Genomic DNA, 16,073 nt, shown 5'->3' with positions numbered 1-16,073 from the left:
CGAAAAAACTGAGATATTTTTATAGTCGTCAACTTACTTTTATACTTTTCAATACTAAGCACTTGCTAGAGCTCCAGTGTCGGTCTGTCCGTCAATACTGAGTTAGCGGTCACAGGTATTAACATGTAGATATAATGTTTATTTTTATGTCAACACTAATAAGTATGCTCATTGATAAGGCCGCTAATACAAATCACCGTACCGAATGAGTGTATCATTTATTTCAAGATGTATCCATTGCTATAAACGCTCGCTTGGCCTTCTATTTCCGTAACAAGCACGCTTTGATCTTTTGTGTGCTTCTTCTACTATCCGCCTTCAAACTGGCCTTTGTATATTTTTCAAGGAGGACCTCTGCTATAACACGCAGAGTCACTGTAGCCGACTACTAAAGTAAGAATTGTTCATTTTTTTTTCGAAACTCGTGCCTTGTTTCGTCTCCTACGGTGAATATCATAGTATTGCGAGACAGCCGGACCCGTAATTTCGTCATAAGTCGTTTCAGTCATAGTCAGTTGGCTTGAGCTGCCGCAGAGTTACCTTAGAAAAGTGGTGGAAGAGGATTTTTTTAGACTTCTCCACTGTTCTGGTAGGCCTTGGAAGGGGGAGAAGCCTGTCTGCCACGGTTTGCAAGGTTCCAAATGAGAACTGTTTGGCGACTGCCTAGACGGTTCCGGTTAACACTGGATACCGCCAGCCGGAGGAGAAGTGCTAGCTATCTAGGAACAGTAAAACTGCGACAGCAGGGTTAGGGAATAAGGGAGGAGAAAGAGTGAATAACGAAGTGGCCTCGAGATTTTGCTACAGAAAGCGGAAATTTATGACACAGCAGGCTCAGAAGCCTACAAAGGCAAGACAATGGCAAACCAGCGGTAGGCACGGTCAAAATAACGGAAAAACCAACATTACTGCAACCATCGTGCCAATGATGGGGCAAGCGAGGCATCGGACTACACAGGGGCAATTCTGTATTTTGGAAAAACATTTCGCAGGCGGCTACGTCAGAAGGGTGGCGGTTTTTCTTTAACGAAAGGATGCTTGCCAGAAGCTTCCGGCGTTTGCGCTTGCACGGCACCCTTGTGCAGCCCTACAGTCGGAAGGGCTAAGTTCAAGTGTTGTTTCCTTTCCCTGCTAGTAGTTTCATAGCCATTGCTGCTCTTAGTTCCCTGTATCGCTGTCGATGCGTGCGAATGTATATGTGAAAACGCTCTCAACGCTGTACCTGACTCAATGCAACTGGACGAAATGTCCTCGTTTGGTACCTGCCGCTTAACCTGACCCCGATGTAGCTAGGGAGTAGCTATTTGTAAATCTGCTATCTTTCTCACCTGAAAGAATTAGCAAGGAAAAAGGATGTTATTCGTGGAAAAGGAGAACAAAGGGCAGAAAGGAAATAGCGAGAAGGTTGTACGGAAAAGTCCGAGAGAGGAAAACCCAGCGGTATCGCGAGGCGCACACGCATATCCAAAACAAAAGCAACGGACTACGAGTGTAAGCGCATATGTGAGTTCAGGGTGCGTATGCTCGAATACGAATTTTCGTAGGTGTGTCATTTTTTACCGAACTACTATTGCGGTCATTGTGTCAAAGGGCCGTGTCTGTCATGGCAAAGCGCGCATTCGATACAGCGGTTATATACCTATTTGGCATTGTTCTATATTGTGGGGCGTATCTGGGAACGCTCAGGCCTTTTGATGTAGGTTGGGGTACACAATGTAAATTGCTACTTTAACTCACCGTCCACCGATTTAATGCATTAAATGTGTTAAGATTAATGCGATGATTGTATGCTATCACGATCGTGAAGCCAGCCCCCTGGAGCTTTAGAATCTTGTCCTGTACAGGCACAAGCTTTCGCCAAATGCTCATGCCTTCTGGCACCGTTTATCATAGGATGCGCTTTCAACGCATGCTCTGTATCATGTTTCCTTGTGGTACATAATGTATACTACATGTAACATTTCTATTGTTCGTGTAGCTGGTATTCCTCGGGGCTTGTCATTGGGTTGACCTTTAACCTGCTGACACAGCCTTACTGCGTGCGTCGCACACGCTCTCAGAACTCGTTCATGTTAAATGCACTAGAGTTTGTAAGCATACTGAAAACACAGATTCTAGGCATGGCTTTCCCCGTACTAACTTGACTGGTTCTATTGTTTCTTATACTTTTACTACTTATACCCAAAAATGCAGTTAACATGTGAATTAATTCGGGAGCGCAGCATGGCCCGTGCTGCCAATAGTGTAAACAATCGAGCTTTTTAGGGTGCTTGAAGGATGCCAGCGCTGCGGTGACGACTTCAATACGACCGTCGTTCATAGTATTTTTTTTCTTTTTACTTCTACTTTTTACACTTTTTTTTTTCCTCTACTTTTTTTAAAAACTTCTTACGAGTTCATGTTGGCCAAACCGTTTGCAACAATGATGGTAAGGCCAAGTATAAGAAAAACGACCACATTATATGGCACCTGTATGAAGATGTACATAATACTAGAACGCGTCGAGTGCATGAATACGAATCTATTTAATTTAGCAATGGGGTTACGCGCTCCCGAACGACGTTTCACGGTTTCTGGCATGAACGTTAGTAGCTGCGACCGATGATAGTATTTCCTCCACTTCTCCTTTAGGTAAGCTCCTCGCTTTAACTGTTATAAAGACAACGCGCGATTTCAGCGTCTCCGTCATAAGATGCATCCAATACTCGAAATGCAATTGCCGAACGAAATACGAATCGGATCTGCTATGCAGGCTACCGAAGTCAGGCTTTACCTCTGACATACATCCCAACGTTGACAAATATACGCGAAGTGCAGCCCTCGTAAGCCTAATGCGACTCTTGCAATATTTACGTGTAGGAGTCCGCAGTAGAAATAACATTAGGATTTACTCTAAGGTTTACTTCAGTAAGATTTATTTCGAAATCATATTTCGTCTGCGTTGTGAGTGTGCCTTACGCAAAAATTAATCTATGTATGGCAAACCAGAAACGTCTCTGGCTCAATTTCGAATCGCAAACAGGTTTTACCAGCCTCGAGCTAAGAATCTACTGAGACATTCAAGATATTAATTGCCGTCTGTAGATAAAGGCATTGTCAAGGCTATCATCAGTGTAAGCACCGAAAGAACACCAAAAAAGGTGAGAGCTTCCATTGCTCGGATAAGGGAATATGTTAAATATATGATAATGTATAACGTCAGAGCCGTACAGCCCACACAAATACTTAGATTATTGACATAAATTGCTTTCTATTAGGAACTTAGCCCGACATGGTATAATTTCTGAAACAATTAAAAGATCTGTAATAGAGCTTGTTATTGTTCCAAATCAGGAATATTATACAATGTACTATCATGTAGCACAATACAGGCGCATAGATGGCAGAACTGAATTTATTCACTTTGAAAGTTATTGTGACAAAAACGGAGCCGTCATATGCTGAGTAAAAATTGCAAATTGGCTATAGTTCGTTAGTAGGAACTTCCTTAAGGAAAAAAAAAGGACAAAAAAAGACATCTACTTCTGACTTGGTAGAGCCACTACATTTGGCGCATAGACAGTAAGGTGTTTACGTCAGTCAATGGTTTACCGAAAAGCTCTGATAGAACGAACCCGCTAAACGTCCTAATTTGGTCAAGTCTCTGTGCCAGTGAGGTCTTCGGCTATATTCGAATTTCGCATTTTCAAATCACTCGGGCCTTTTTGCCTATTCGTACATAGGTGACGTTCACTTAGTTTTAATAGGTAAAAAAAATTTTCGCCGTAAATTTTATATTGAAATATATTTCTTAGATTGAAAGGTAAGTTCCCTTTTAAGCAGGTCAGTGCATTAAAACTATAAACGACTGCCGCTATCATGCACGTTCTACTCTCTGTTGTGTTCGATGTTCCTGAAACTGATGGTAAGTTCCCGTTACCGCAATTCTCCAAAAACACATCGCTGTATATTTGGAAATTTTGTTAGAAGATACCTTATCTACAATCGTGAGCTCGCATAGCGACAGTTGTTTTTATAGGTAGTCAGAACAGATGCACGCAAAAAGCTATCTTCCTTCTAAACCCGAAGGAGCCTTGTGATAGAAGTTTGCTATTTTTTAGATTTTGTTTGGATATTCTGAGTTTATATGGCTGTAATACTATTTACGGTTTATCAGTAAAGTCATCCTTGTCTGTTACACTGAGCTATAAACTATCCTCCTTTAATTAACATGAGAGTCGTAAATAAACGAATGATCCGACATACGTACAACTTCATATAATGTATTAATTGTATAAGATTATACCTATTGATCCACTTAACACAGCACAAAAGGCCTATAAAAAAAAAGGTTTGCCGAGCAGAATCTTGAGACGGCATTACCTCTTTGTTAGCTTAGACAAACAAAGCAATATTAAGATTTTTTTTTCTGGTAACAGTTAAAATAATACAAAACAAAGGTAATATCATGATTTTTGTGACGGAAATATACCTGTACCCAATACTGCAACACTGATACGCGATAACAACGATGATTAAAGCAAAAAATATGTTCTGTAACTTTTCCAGCCAGCAGTATTCGCGATGTGGCATCGGGCTACGGGCGCAAGTTTTATGTCATCGCAGAAATCGAACAGCTAAGCGATGTTTCGGACTCGCATTTCGCCATCTTATCTCTCGAAAACTTTAAGCAAAAGGAGAACTTCGCCGACCACGTGGCCGTATGTGTTTGAATAAGGCACGAGTAGTTCGTCTAATGATACAGCCTATTGCAATTTTGTTACCTGCTCAGGAACGTATCAACGAATAAATCGGATATAATCGATGTCACCGAGTTAGAGCGTACCGAGTGTACCACAGTGTACGTACATATAAATAGCTATAAGAAAATAGGAACACATGATACGCAAGAGGCGAGCTGACAAGCGGGAAGGACTGGTCATCCTGTGATGACTGAAGATGTGCTTGATCCGAAGTGAGTTCGTGTCATACCCACACATAGTCACCGAACTAGAACTAGACATCGGTAAATACAAACGAGTACAATTGTTTTTTCTTATCCATTCAATTTTAACCATTTCTGATTTAGCAAATGCTGGAAAAATATGAAACAATAATGACAATCGAGAGTACTTTGGAAATAATTTCACTAGTTTGCATTGTCGGTGGTGAGCTGCTTTATTAGAAGTGATAGCTTCATAAATATGTGACGTTCTTGAAGACCTTCAAGTAGTCTACTGTGACTGATCTTCCTATAAAACGATACCTTGAAGTATCTGCAATGATGAGATCTACTCAAGGACTTCGGAAGAACAAAACGAAAGAATTTTTTCATTAACATAAACGGGAGCTGATTTCGCTGGCTCGCCTCTCGGGGCCGCAATAACACTTCGGCTCTGAAAATATTACCCAAAAAAAATCTCAAATGCTTGTAGGGACAGCGACGTTATTTGTTTGATCTACTCTGTATCAGGCTAATTAGGGTAATAACTTGGTGTGTCTGACAAGCAGGCTCAATGTATTATAGAACAGAAAATCTAATTACTACCAGGCAGAATACTTTCGAACTATTGCGCTTCATTGTACCTCAATAAAGGTGTGCACAGCCCAGCAAGCTCTAAACGCATGACAACTTTCTCGATTAGCCTTCATTATAACAGCTTTATACGTCCCGTTTTTATTGTGATTGCGCAACCTCGCGACGTTGTTTCTTATTGCTAGGCTTTAGGTTACCTTTGTAGGTTGTTTATACGGGTAAACATTTCACTACAGAAACATCCATTATTAATAACATACATGAACTCTGGCTGTATGTGCTATAGCGAGGCAAACTCCAATGTGATTACATGTACAGCCAACTTCATCAAAGGCCATTTTCTGGCAACGAATGGATTTTACACTGATAAAAATTGTTGGCTAGATAAAAGCATGAAATCCAAAAATCAGGAACAGGGAAGTGCTGATTTTGGACAACCTCAGGCTAGAAATGAAGTGACAGATCAGCCGATTAACAGAAATACAGTTACACAAAAATCTCCAGTACTGGTTCCGTTGAGACTTTCGTCTCTTGCAAAGCTGTACTCTTAACTGAAACTAAATGCCCAGCAAGTCCGCTCCGTTTGTGTATTTGCTTCGTATACATAGCTTTCTTGCAACACAAAATGGGCAAAAACCTGTAATTCATATTGAAGTAAATGTAAACATGTCAAGCCTCTATTCATGCTAACAAGACGTTTTTTTTTTCTAAACTGTACCGTACAGGCTTGAAAATGAGATATTGGGGTATTACTATTGGGGTATTGAGAGCGTGTACGGTATTTGCTATGTGAAGGGATGCCCGAGTACCGCACTGTAAAACCCAGATCGGATGCAGAAAATCCAGCCAGATCGGGTGTATCTTAATAACAGCTAAATAGCTGTTTGTGCTTAAACAGCTTGACTCGATTGTTATAGCAACGTCATTAAAAAGTTGTGCTTTGAATTAAATAAAATTGTTTAGAAACGTTCAGTAGTTCACTATGGTTGTTGAACACGGATCTACGACTTAACCATAAATAATCCTATGCTAAAATCCGTATATATGTCTGCTTAGTTGAAACGAATTTGGCTTATTTTTTTACGAGTCAACACATTGCGTAAGGTTGACGACAATTCCCTATTTCGCTCATGTGTTTCGAGCCGGCTTTCATATAGAAGCTATTCTCGCCTGTAGTCACTGCTACAAGCTAACGCTCGGCCTAATCGACAAGAATAGCAAAAAAAAGAAAATAATAATAAATAAAAAATAAAAAAAAACAATTCGAAAGTCGTAAATCAGCGTCGAACATCGATTTATTTGTATGAACAAAGCACAACCCTAATGTTTCAGTCTTCGTTGTTTTCAACTAGGAAGTTAATAAACGATCTGGCTTATAATAAATGCATTTCCATCCTGCGCTAGCCCTAGCCTGTAGAGATCTCGTACATTTTTGCCTTAGAACAGGGCAGCTTGTCTGCATTTCGTTGATGTCAGCCGGTATCTTTTGTACCTGTGTCCTTATCAATCACCTCTGAATAGAAGTTCACCCTGTCGCGATTACCCGTATTATTGTAGTTCGATTTCAATCTAGCAAACAACGGGTCATCGATCCGGATCTGATGAAACTTCAGATCGGCTATAAATCCACTGTTTCGTATCGTTATACCACACGAATAACGACAAGTTCGATTTGGTGACAACATGGAAGGGACTCTGGGGATTCATAGAGTAGAAAGGCACCATTTCTTAGAGTTTAATATTTTGTTTGACGCTATATCTTTTACACAGCCTCAGTACACTCACCGAGCGCGTAATGGTAGTGGCGATAAATGTTTATGTATCTGTTCAATAATATATGCATCTGTATTTGTTATCAGGTCACAATTGTACGCAAGTATTTCGGATAGCAATGTATGTGCCGCGTGAGAAGGTCTACGAGTGCATTCGAGAGATTTTTAGCCGTCTATATTGCTGCCAAATTTAACAGCTGTTGAAGGATAACTGTTCTGATTACTGATAAAAATTGGCGCTTATCGACACGGCATTGTTTGCAGGGATCAGGATGTTCACCTAGTGCGTTATTATGTGCCTTGAAACTTAATTGCCTCGTCGGTCGTACTAGGTTGTGTTTGAGGTAATATAGGTATGTTTGCGGAGCCTCCGTGGTGGTTTACTGGGTAACGCGTCTGCCTGCTAATCTTTTAGGGACACGTTGTGGTCCAGGTTCGAACCGAGCAGACTTCGTTTCGGGCTGGGCCTCAGCCGTCTGGCAGGATGCTTAGCAGCGATGCCGGACGTAAAAACTCAAAACCTAGAGATGTGTGTGTGTGTGAAGTATACTTAAAACGAATGTAATCTTGTCGGAGCATGAGCTTACCTCGGGCACCTCGACGGCGTTTCCCCTAAACGAGTATCTTGATTAACGTGAATATTAAAAAAAAAACAAAAAAGATTAAAAAGCTCGGTATTTAATGATTACAATTACGAGCTGAGAACGTTAAAAAAATACTGAAATTAGAAGTAGGATAATTAAACACTGCCAGAGGGGAATGGGTTGGTCTCGTTTTGTCCGTGTTATTGATATCTTGCATTAGATAATTAACTCGGCGTACACACTCCATGTTCGTCTTCGTTAAGACAGCTTGAAGCTGGCGATGTTGAGCTTCTAATCTTAATAAATCTTGATTTCATAACTCTGATTAACGGGCTACCAAAACCAAGTGCATATGTAGAAGTCAACTTCACACCAGTCATTTTGTGTTCCAATTTAGGTACTCGGCATGCTCCGTTTTTCAGAGCTAAATCTATTCATCACTCTGTAAGAAGACTGCTCAGTTTCGTTTCTAATTTCGAAAATTTTGAAGAAACATGATATTGTCAAAATTGTAACATTATTTAAACATATAAACAATAGGTATTTTGTTGTACTAAGAAGATGACGCTCAAATTGATGTCGGTTTAACAAATGTGGGTTTTAATAATTAGTGAAATAGTGACAAGTGCGGTTATTCATCGAAGAAACCAGCAAACAGGAGAATTGTGTCCTGCCCGTGGTTTCCTTTTTAATTATAATGAATCCCATTGTAAACTTGTTATCAATATAGGAACATTGAATATTTGAATACTTGGGACAACAAAAGGCAAAATAAAGTCTAAAATGATTCAAGCATTGCGCATAGTACATTGTGGCTTAATTTTATTTTTATTTTTTATTTTGATACGACTTGATTAGGACTGCCCTTTTAACATTCACAGATGGGGATCGCACACGCTTTACAGACTGAAAATCCTGCCATTTCGTCAAATTACTAGATCCGATATGTTTCGACATATATGACACAATCTAAGGTATCAAAGTATATACCTTTTAAAAGCTGTACTATCTACCTTGGCTGAAGGCTGTCTTGTAGGTCCAGTTTACTTGATCAGCCTCACCACGGACAATAACAACCCAGACGCATGAAGCAAGCCTATACGCCCTAAGGTATTGCTATAAAATACATCTTACTTCATAAATATACTGGTGGATGCTTATGCGCACAAACATGCCTGCATCATCCTAGATACAAGAATGGCCGTCACAATGGTGCCTATGATATGAGGACTACATTATGGACGACGAAACGAAAGCGACAATCTATCTGTCGTTACTCTATGCCTACTCATATATGTTTGTATTGTATTGTATTGTATTGTATTGGGTGTGCCGAAGCGCTGCACCGCCGCCGACTACGTTGATGACCACTGAGTGATGAACGACTAGTCGTCGGTTGCGAAACCCGTTTGTTCGGTAACGTTGTTCGTAAATGGTCACGCGCAGACTCCACAACGTTTTACCGAGTGCCAATCGTAGCGCTAGGACAACATATGATGCGGGCAGTCTTGTTCAATGGGACGTATCGGTTGCCTTCTCCAACCAGGCCACTAGGACCAGAAACAGCAGCAGGAGCAATACCAACGATTTAGGCAATGCCACGCCACACAATATTATCCAATTCGTCCTGTGCGCCCCTATGCCATTGTATTGGCCTTAGACTGTCCTACCGGATCTGGTCCGGCCCTTCACTGAACAGTCTTTTCCAGTCCGTTCGACTCCGTTCCATCCTGAATATCGCCAGTTTTCCTGCCCCTTTATATGCACCCTCTATATGGACCAACTGGCATATAGGCCTTTAGGGATGTGCAGAAACGGCAGACTAGGTTTGAGGGGGTAGCACTTGGGGGTTAGATATGGCCAAGGTTGGCTCCTGGACTCCTAGATCTAAGGGCTAGGCACATGCATAGGCGGTGATGTCGCTTTCTCGGCACGTAGTTATTCAAATGAGCGTGCCGTTATTGTTGCTGCGGCTGCTAGTCGGCGGCTCGCCGCAGCAGCTGCTGCTGCTGCTTCTGCGGCGACGCGCAAAACCCACCAACCGCCCCTCAATGGCTGCTCGTACCGCCGATCGTCAAAGCCACAATGCCCACTAGCAGTTATCCAGCATGGGCAGCCGACTGAGAAACGACGAAAGTCGACAGTATGAGCCATGGCCGCCTCGAACCTACGATTTGCCTGCTGTCCGGCTAACACATTTCTGATGTCTCCATGTGCCGTTGCTGAAGCTTCTACGACAGAGTTGTGAAAGAAGAGAAAGTGGGAACGGAGCGCAGCCCGAACTCGTGTTGTGCTGCTACCTGCAGGCCTGTTCTCGAAACTAGCAAAGGCCACAACCACGGACCTATGTGCTTGCCAGCTACGACGAGCTGCGAACGCGAATGAGCTGAGCGGCTGAATTCAAATGCGGGATCACTACTCCTGCTAGCAGCACTTAGTTTTTGCGGGAAGTACTAGTGGGCCATGAGCTGGCTAGCCGACCAACCGATCTCGTCTATTGACGAGGGAACGACCGCGGCTTCGTGATTCGAGGCGACAAGGATAGGGACAAAATCTAGTACTTAGCATTCATAACCGTCGCCGTTTGCCGAGAGCCGTCGAGCATAGGACAGTGAACAATAGAAGCAAAGATATGGCCTTCCTGGCCGGCTTTGCTACGAATGGCCGGACTACATAGAATCGATCGCGGTCGGTTCAGTGAATACACACGCATAAACTATTCTGTCGTCTTCCTTTTCTTTGCCCCGTCTGCACCTTGGAATTCATTATTGACACTGTTATCCTTCGAATTGTATTGTTATCGGTATCGGTAGCGTGGGTCCTCGTTTCTTTTACAGGATTAGTCTGCATCGTGGGTAGCGTCGTAAAAGCGTAGAATTCCACTAGTGCAGAGAACAGGCATGAAGAATCTAACTATGCAATAATTGAAAAGAGCGTAATCGAACGAACAAAATTTTGGAAGCAATTGTTGACGTAAGTCAGACCTGCACTGAATCCTGTATGTAGGAGAAGTGAACTCTAAATATAGAAAAGGTTCTAAATGGTGGGGCATGTGTTAGCTGCTGACGACAATGACCCGCAAGACGGTTGCGATCTGAAGACATGTCTGTCGTTTTCTGACAGGATTTTCCTTTTAGGTTTGCTTCGAGATAATCACTTCTAGCAAATATGATTTTATTTTTTCTTTAAAAAGCTTCTAAACTTGAATTAAACTAACATTGATAGAAATGAGTTACCTTCTGAAAGCGTTGCACTTACGTTTCTCTTGCTGTACAATACTGAGCGCCTATATAGTAGTAATATGAGTAATATGTGTTCATGCTGTTGCTTTCTCATTTAAAATTGTGCACTTATATATTATGGGCCTTCCACGCGTTTGCACACGTTTACATTGAGGTACAGATCAGCAAATAACGCTTTGCCAAACCTGTAAATTATAGACACTTTACCAACGTCTTGTATGAAAGGGCAAATGCGGCACCTCAATATTCTCATATACTGACACGTTTACGGTATGTCTGCAAAAACAGCTCGCTATCTAAAAATTACATATTTTTCTTACTTACTTAGTCTAGTTAGAAGACAGATTAGCTCGAACCAATGCGTTTCTTATAAAAGCGAAATACGAAAACATGTTAGACGCGGCGATAGATAAAAACAAGGTCCATGGATGGGTCCCAGCATCTTTCAACGAAAAAAAAAACGTCCGGCAGGCGCTTACCAATTAAAGCTAGCATTAATTCAAAAACTGGAAAACAGTCCGCACTCTTAAACAAATATGAATAGGACCATAAAACGGGAACAGAACGAATATTTACTTCCATATTTTTACATATGCACCGATTCTGGCAAATTACCTTAATTTAATAATTAACGTTTCACTACATAATGGCGTAGTTAACAACACTCATCATTATGTTCGAATGATGAATTTGGAATTCTTTTTGTTGATTTTTCAGTCTAATTGTCAAATTTCGATATACTCCGTGTGACGTCATTACTTACAATAGCGTTTGCCGCTGTCGCATTCAAACAACGGAGTCACAAACGTTGCGTCCGCCATAAGGTATGAAGAAACCGTCTTTTGCTCGGCGTGATAGGCTCGTAAGCCCCCCTGGCCATCGTCCCGTTCACCCGCTTTCACCTTCACTTTCCCTATGACGAGGCCACCGGAAACGGAGAATTAGTGCCGGAAATTGTGGCAAAAACCGGATACGTTAAAAAAAAAGGGAATACGTACACTGTTCCTTCGACAGAGCATGTTACACTAGCGTGATTTTGAAAGGTAGACACCTAGTTCTACTGACAGTGGCGCGTCTTACCCGAACGCCTTCGAAAATGGCGCAAAATGTTGGGATTTGTTTTCTTAAAGCAACACCTTTCCTTCTCGCTGACCAACTGGCATCGTGTCCATACGCCGGTCGCTGCACATCCTTCAGTTCTAAATTTGTTTCGCTCTTGTGTCGCGTCGCTCAACCGGATAACCAGCTTGTCGCCTAACAACTTGCCCGTTGGGCTCAAAAGCTCAGTAACACTCACCAGTGCTGCCAGTTCCCTTTGGCTGACATTCTTGTCCTATACTAACGTCACTATTCCCTATCCTACCAAATCTAAACACAAAAGACGCCAATCGTGCGTGCCAAGTAGTAACTCGATATTAATTGTAACTTCCATGGAACCATTTACTTATGCTAGCCACACCGACAGCCTGATATGCGCGACCCGTCGTGCATCTCGTTCATCGTGGTGTACAAAAGCATATAGCCTTTATAACGTAATCTTCAAAAAGCTGCCTTCCGTGTAGCATGCGAAATCTATGCAGGACCGCAAGAATAGGCCGAGACTTGCTGGACATGCGCTAGTGCACACAGAATAGGAAAACAGAGGTCGAGATACAATAATACAAACTCAGGATCCTCAAACCTTATATATGACATGAAGAAAGCATGGCGCATTGGAGAGTCACGAAAGAATGAGGACGCGAAAGAAATGCTTGGGGAATGGGGGTCACGGCTCCCCTTACTGCAAGCGCTAGTTCCCATGAGAGGATAATATACAACGGTAATTAACATCATGCTGCTGTGTCGGACATGCACATATATGCTTGCTCTAAAATAAATCTGTTAACGAAGATGCCGGCGGGTGGGGAAATCAATGCTTTATTCAGCTACGGCGGCGGCAGTAATACGTAGTCTTGCTGCTATAATATGCTGTGTAGATTAGAACTAATTGAAACCGAATTGGGGCCGGACATACAAAAAATGAATGACGAGCTAGGGATTAGGCATATAAGATGGTACCGATAGAGCCTGAATAGGTTGCTCATCACGCCACTTGTTGTTCCATTGCAACGTGTTAGTGCCTATATTCTTAACCTATGACAATCGTTCCTAAAGCATGCAAGTAGCGCCAGATTTCTTCTAATAGCGAAGACAATGACATCGAGTTGTCACCGACACAAAAGCCCTGCATAGTTTCATAACTTGTAATCGTGTATTAAAGTAAAAGATGTCTTCTTACGAACCATGCGCTTCGCAGAAATAACTTTTGCTTCTGTCTAAATAATTCTCGGCTTTACTTTAACGTGGGATTGCTTTCGATGTGTCGGTGTGTTTTATAAGTAACGCCTGATCCTTACAGAGTCAACCATCTCATTACTCCGCAGGTTCTTTGCAGGTCAGCTGAAACAGTCACGTCCATGCAGCCGCGACGACCAGAAAAGACTGAGTCGCACGAAGTCGCGCCAAAACGTAAATGCTAAAGCCCGAAGCAGCTGCGGCAGTACAAGCAGTAGAGATTGTTAGGAACGCAGCGCTGCCGGCTACAGAAAGAGAACGTCGATACGATTCGAAGTTGTGCGAAACTCATTTGCGGTTATTCAAGAAGACAGTCAAACGGGATAATAGAAAGCCGGCGAAACTGAGAGCCGGTGAAGGGACTTATCAGAGAAAGAAGAAGCCCAGAGAATTCGAAGCTAGTGAGATGAACCATGATAAGTAGGGGTTGGCAACGGCTACACGAAATGGTGCAGGGTGCGCGGTTGCAGACATTGTCGGTGCTATGACCACGAACTATCCCTACGCAGCCCTCTTAATGGGTGAGTCGACAACGACAAGACCTTCTTATCGTGGTCTCTTTAGCTTTCTCTCACCTTCTCGCTCTCGCTCTCACTCTCCCCCTCGCTCTTTCTCTGTATATGTAGCCGTACCATTCTATGCACTCTGTATTATTGAAACATTTAATAACAATTTAGTATATAAAATATAATATGTCAGCTATTAATGAAGACAGATAATTAATAAACAATGCTTTTAATTTTATTCAAACATAATTCGAAATTGTGTTTCCTCTTACTTTTAGGCTTTTCATATTTTAATTTTATATATATTAGACATATAGATATAAAATTTTACATAAACTACTACTGCTGATACAATTACTTTAACTCGATAAGCTAAGTTAGGTGTTGTAGATGTGGGATCATTCGGTATTTTGTCCATCCATTAATTACTGTTACATTGAAACTATAAAGATCTAAGTTTATTTACGTAATAAGTCGAAATTAAATAAAAACTTTGGTATATATTTGATTATGAAATATACTATACGGCGTTACTCCTTGCTCATTTTGGCTTGGTACAGGATTTCCAATATGGTAACTCTTAAAAGCCGTTGGAACTGATCTGTCATTATTCTTAGCAACTTCAACTAATGCTGGATGCGCAAATCCTTCGGGAATAATTCTTAATATATATTTTAGTACTTTAAAATGAGCAAATTGTTGTCCTATAGTTCATCATGTATATCTTGCAATAAACTTGTAGAAAGTACAAATTTATGATATTCCTACTAAAGCATGATATGTATTTATAAATTCCGGCGTCAATGGATCCGTCATATTCTTGAATGACTTTTGTGACAATCTTCTTACTACATATCTTATTCCTAAAGTAGCGATACTTAGAACGGGACTTGATACGTCGCCTTCTATGGTCTTAACATTTGATCGACGAGACGCCATACGAAAAGTGTCATGAACAGCCATAGATGCAAACGGCGGATTTGCGTAGATAAAATTTCTAAAGAACTTAGCTCCACTCGATCCTGTCGCCACTGATAAAACCACTGGACCACCGTACTTAATCATAACGTCTTGTATTGCTTGCTGCTTAACGAATCCTCTTCCTATTCCCTTTGATCTCACTCTTGGTAACCTTGATACCAACGGCTGTAACTTAATATCACCCATATCCCTATTGTAAACACCAACTTGTACAGGAAAAGGCCCGCTCCGCTCGCGGTCCCAGTAGAAACAGTTTTGATAGGAACTAGGGGGGTCTGCCCCGCTCGTGGATGCTATCACTTAAAAATATCTAAACCACTTCTATCCTATCATCTACTTATATAGCTTCTCCTTCCCTCTATCATCCTATAAATGCTGAGAAGTGTGTCGCGGGGGTAATACTAGGCCCTTACTTCGCGTTATGGAAAGACGACCGACTCGAAACACTTAATCACAAATGTCTAACTCACACCGCCACAGCCGTTGGGTATTCACAGTCAACGACTACACCGACGACGATATTCTAAAACTAGTAAAACTCAATCGAACAAAATGGTTACCTCATCATTGGTTTTGAACGTGCGCCTACGACTGGTACTCCTCATATCCAAGGGTATATTCGGTTTAATACACCCAGACATTTTAGCTCTGCGTAATTTCAATTACCAAATAACAAGCTAAGGAAACCGAGACTACAAATAAACGGTATTGCCCAAAGTCTGGAACCTTTCAAGAATTCGGCATTCCCCATTCTTAAGGCAACCGTAGCGACCTTCAAGACGCAGTTAATTCTCTTCTTCATGGCAGAAAAAGCCTACATGAAGTGGCTCAGGTCCACCGGACTACTTTCGTTCGTTACCACCGAGGATTATCTGAACTACGAAATCTCTTGGTTTTCGTTGAACCTCGTAATTTTCGATCGAACGTTTACATCTTATTTGGTCCGTTATACGTCGGCGCCTGCACGTCACTCAGTTTACGACCGCTACGCTACTGTGCAAGCCACGGCGGACAGTAGGTCCAACCCTCCGTTGGGCCTCTCTTTAGTGTCCCACCTTCTGTTTCACCATAGCCGCTATGCTTACTAGACTCCCTCTCTCGCCCAATCTGCTGGACGTCCGTTGCCGCTGCTGCTTTCC

General features: G+C 41.9%; 1 protein-coding gene and 1 long non-coding RNA gene across 5 annotated transcripts in view; one reads left to right on the top strand and one right to left on the bottom strand.

The window, feature by feature from the left end:
• The window catches only part of LOC111254098 (uncharacterized), a 31,158-nt gene extending 25,418 nt beyond the window's left edge, over positions 1-5,740 (top strand). Inside the window, exons 1-3 of one of the 4 annotated variants that reach the window (XR_002674934.2) lie at positions 1,321-1,514; positions 3,023-3,140; positions 4,549-4,725. Coding sequence is in view for 1 of the 4 variants with exons in the window: in XM_086974328.1 (XP_086830454.1) it covers positions 4,549-4,712 (164 nt within the window). In the remaining 3 variants the exon portion in view is untranslated. Of the gene's footprint in view, positions 1-1,320; positions 1,515-2,988; positions 3,141-4,548 lie in introns of those variants that run through there. The other 3 variants (XR_002674935.2, XR_015316544.1, XM_086974328.1) reach the window with 3 other exon arrangements.
• LOC147754488 (uncharacterized) lies at positions 200-12,015 on the bottom strand. The gene is made up of 2 exons (XR_015316554.1): positions 11,877-12,015; positions 200-1,328 (listed from the first exon to the last, which is right to left on the bottom strand). It is a non-coding gene; the product is annotated as an uncharacterized LOC147754488 (long non-coding RNA).
• Positions 12,016-16,073: the final 4,058 nt, after the last annotated feature.

Source organism: Varroa destructor, unplaced genomic scaffold (assembly GCF_002443255.2).
Source record: "Varroa destructor unplaced genomic scaffold, Vdes_3.0 BEIS01000007.1, whole genome shotgun sequence".
Taxonomy (NCBI): Eukaryota; Metazoa; Arthropoda; class Arachnida; order Mesostigmata; family Varroidae; genus Varroa; species Varroa destructor.
This window is presented reverse-complemented; position numbering and strand designations above follow the sequence as displayed.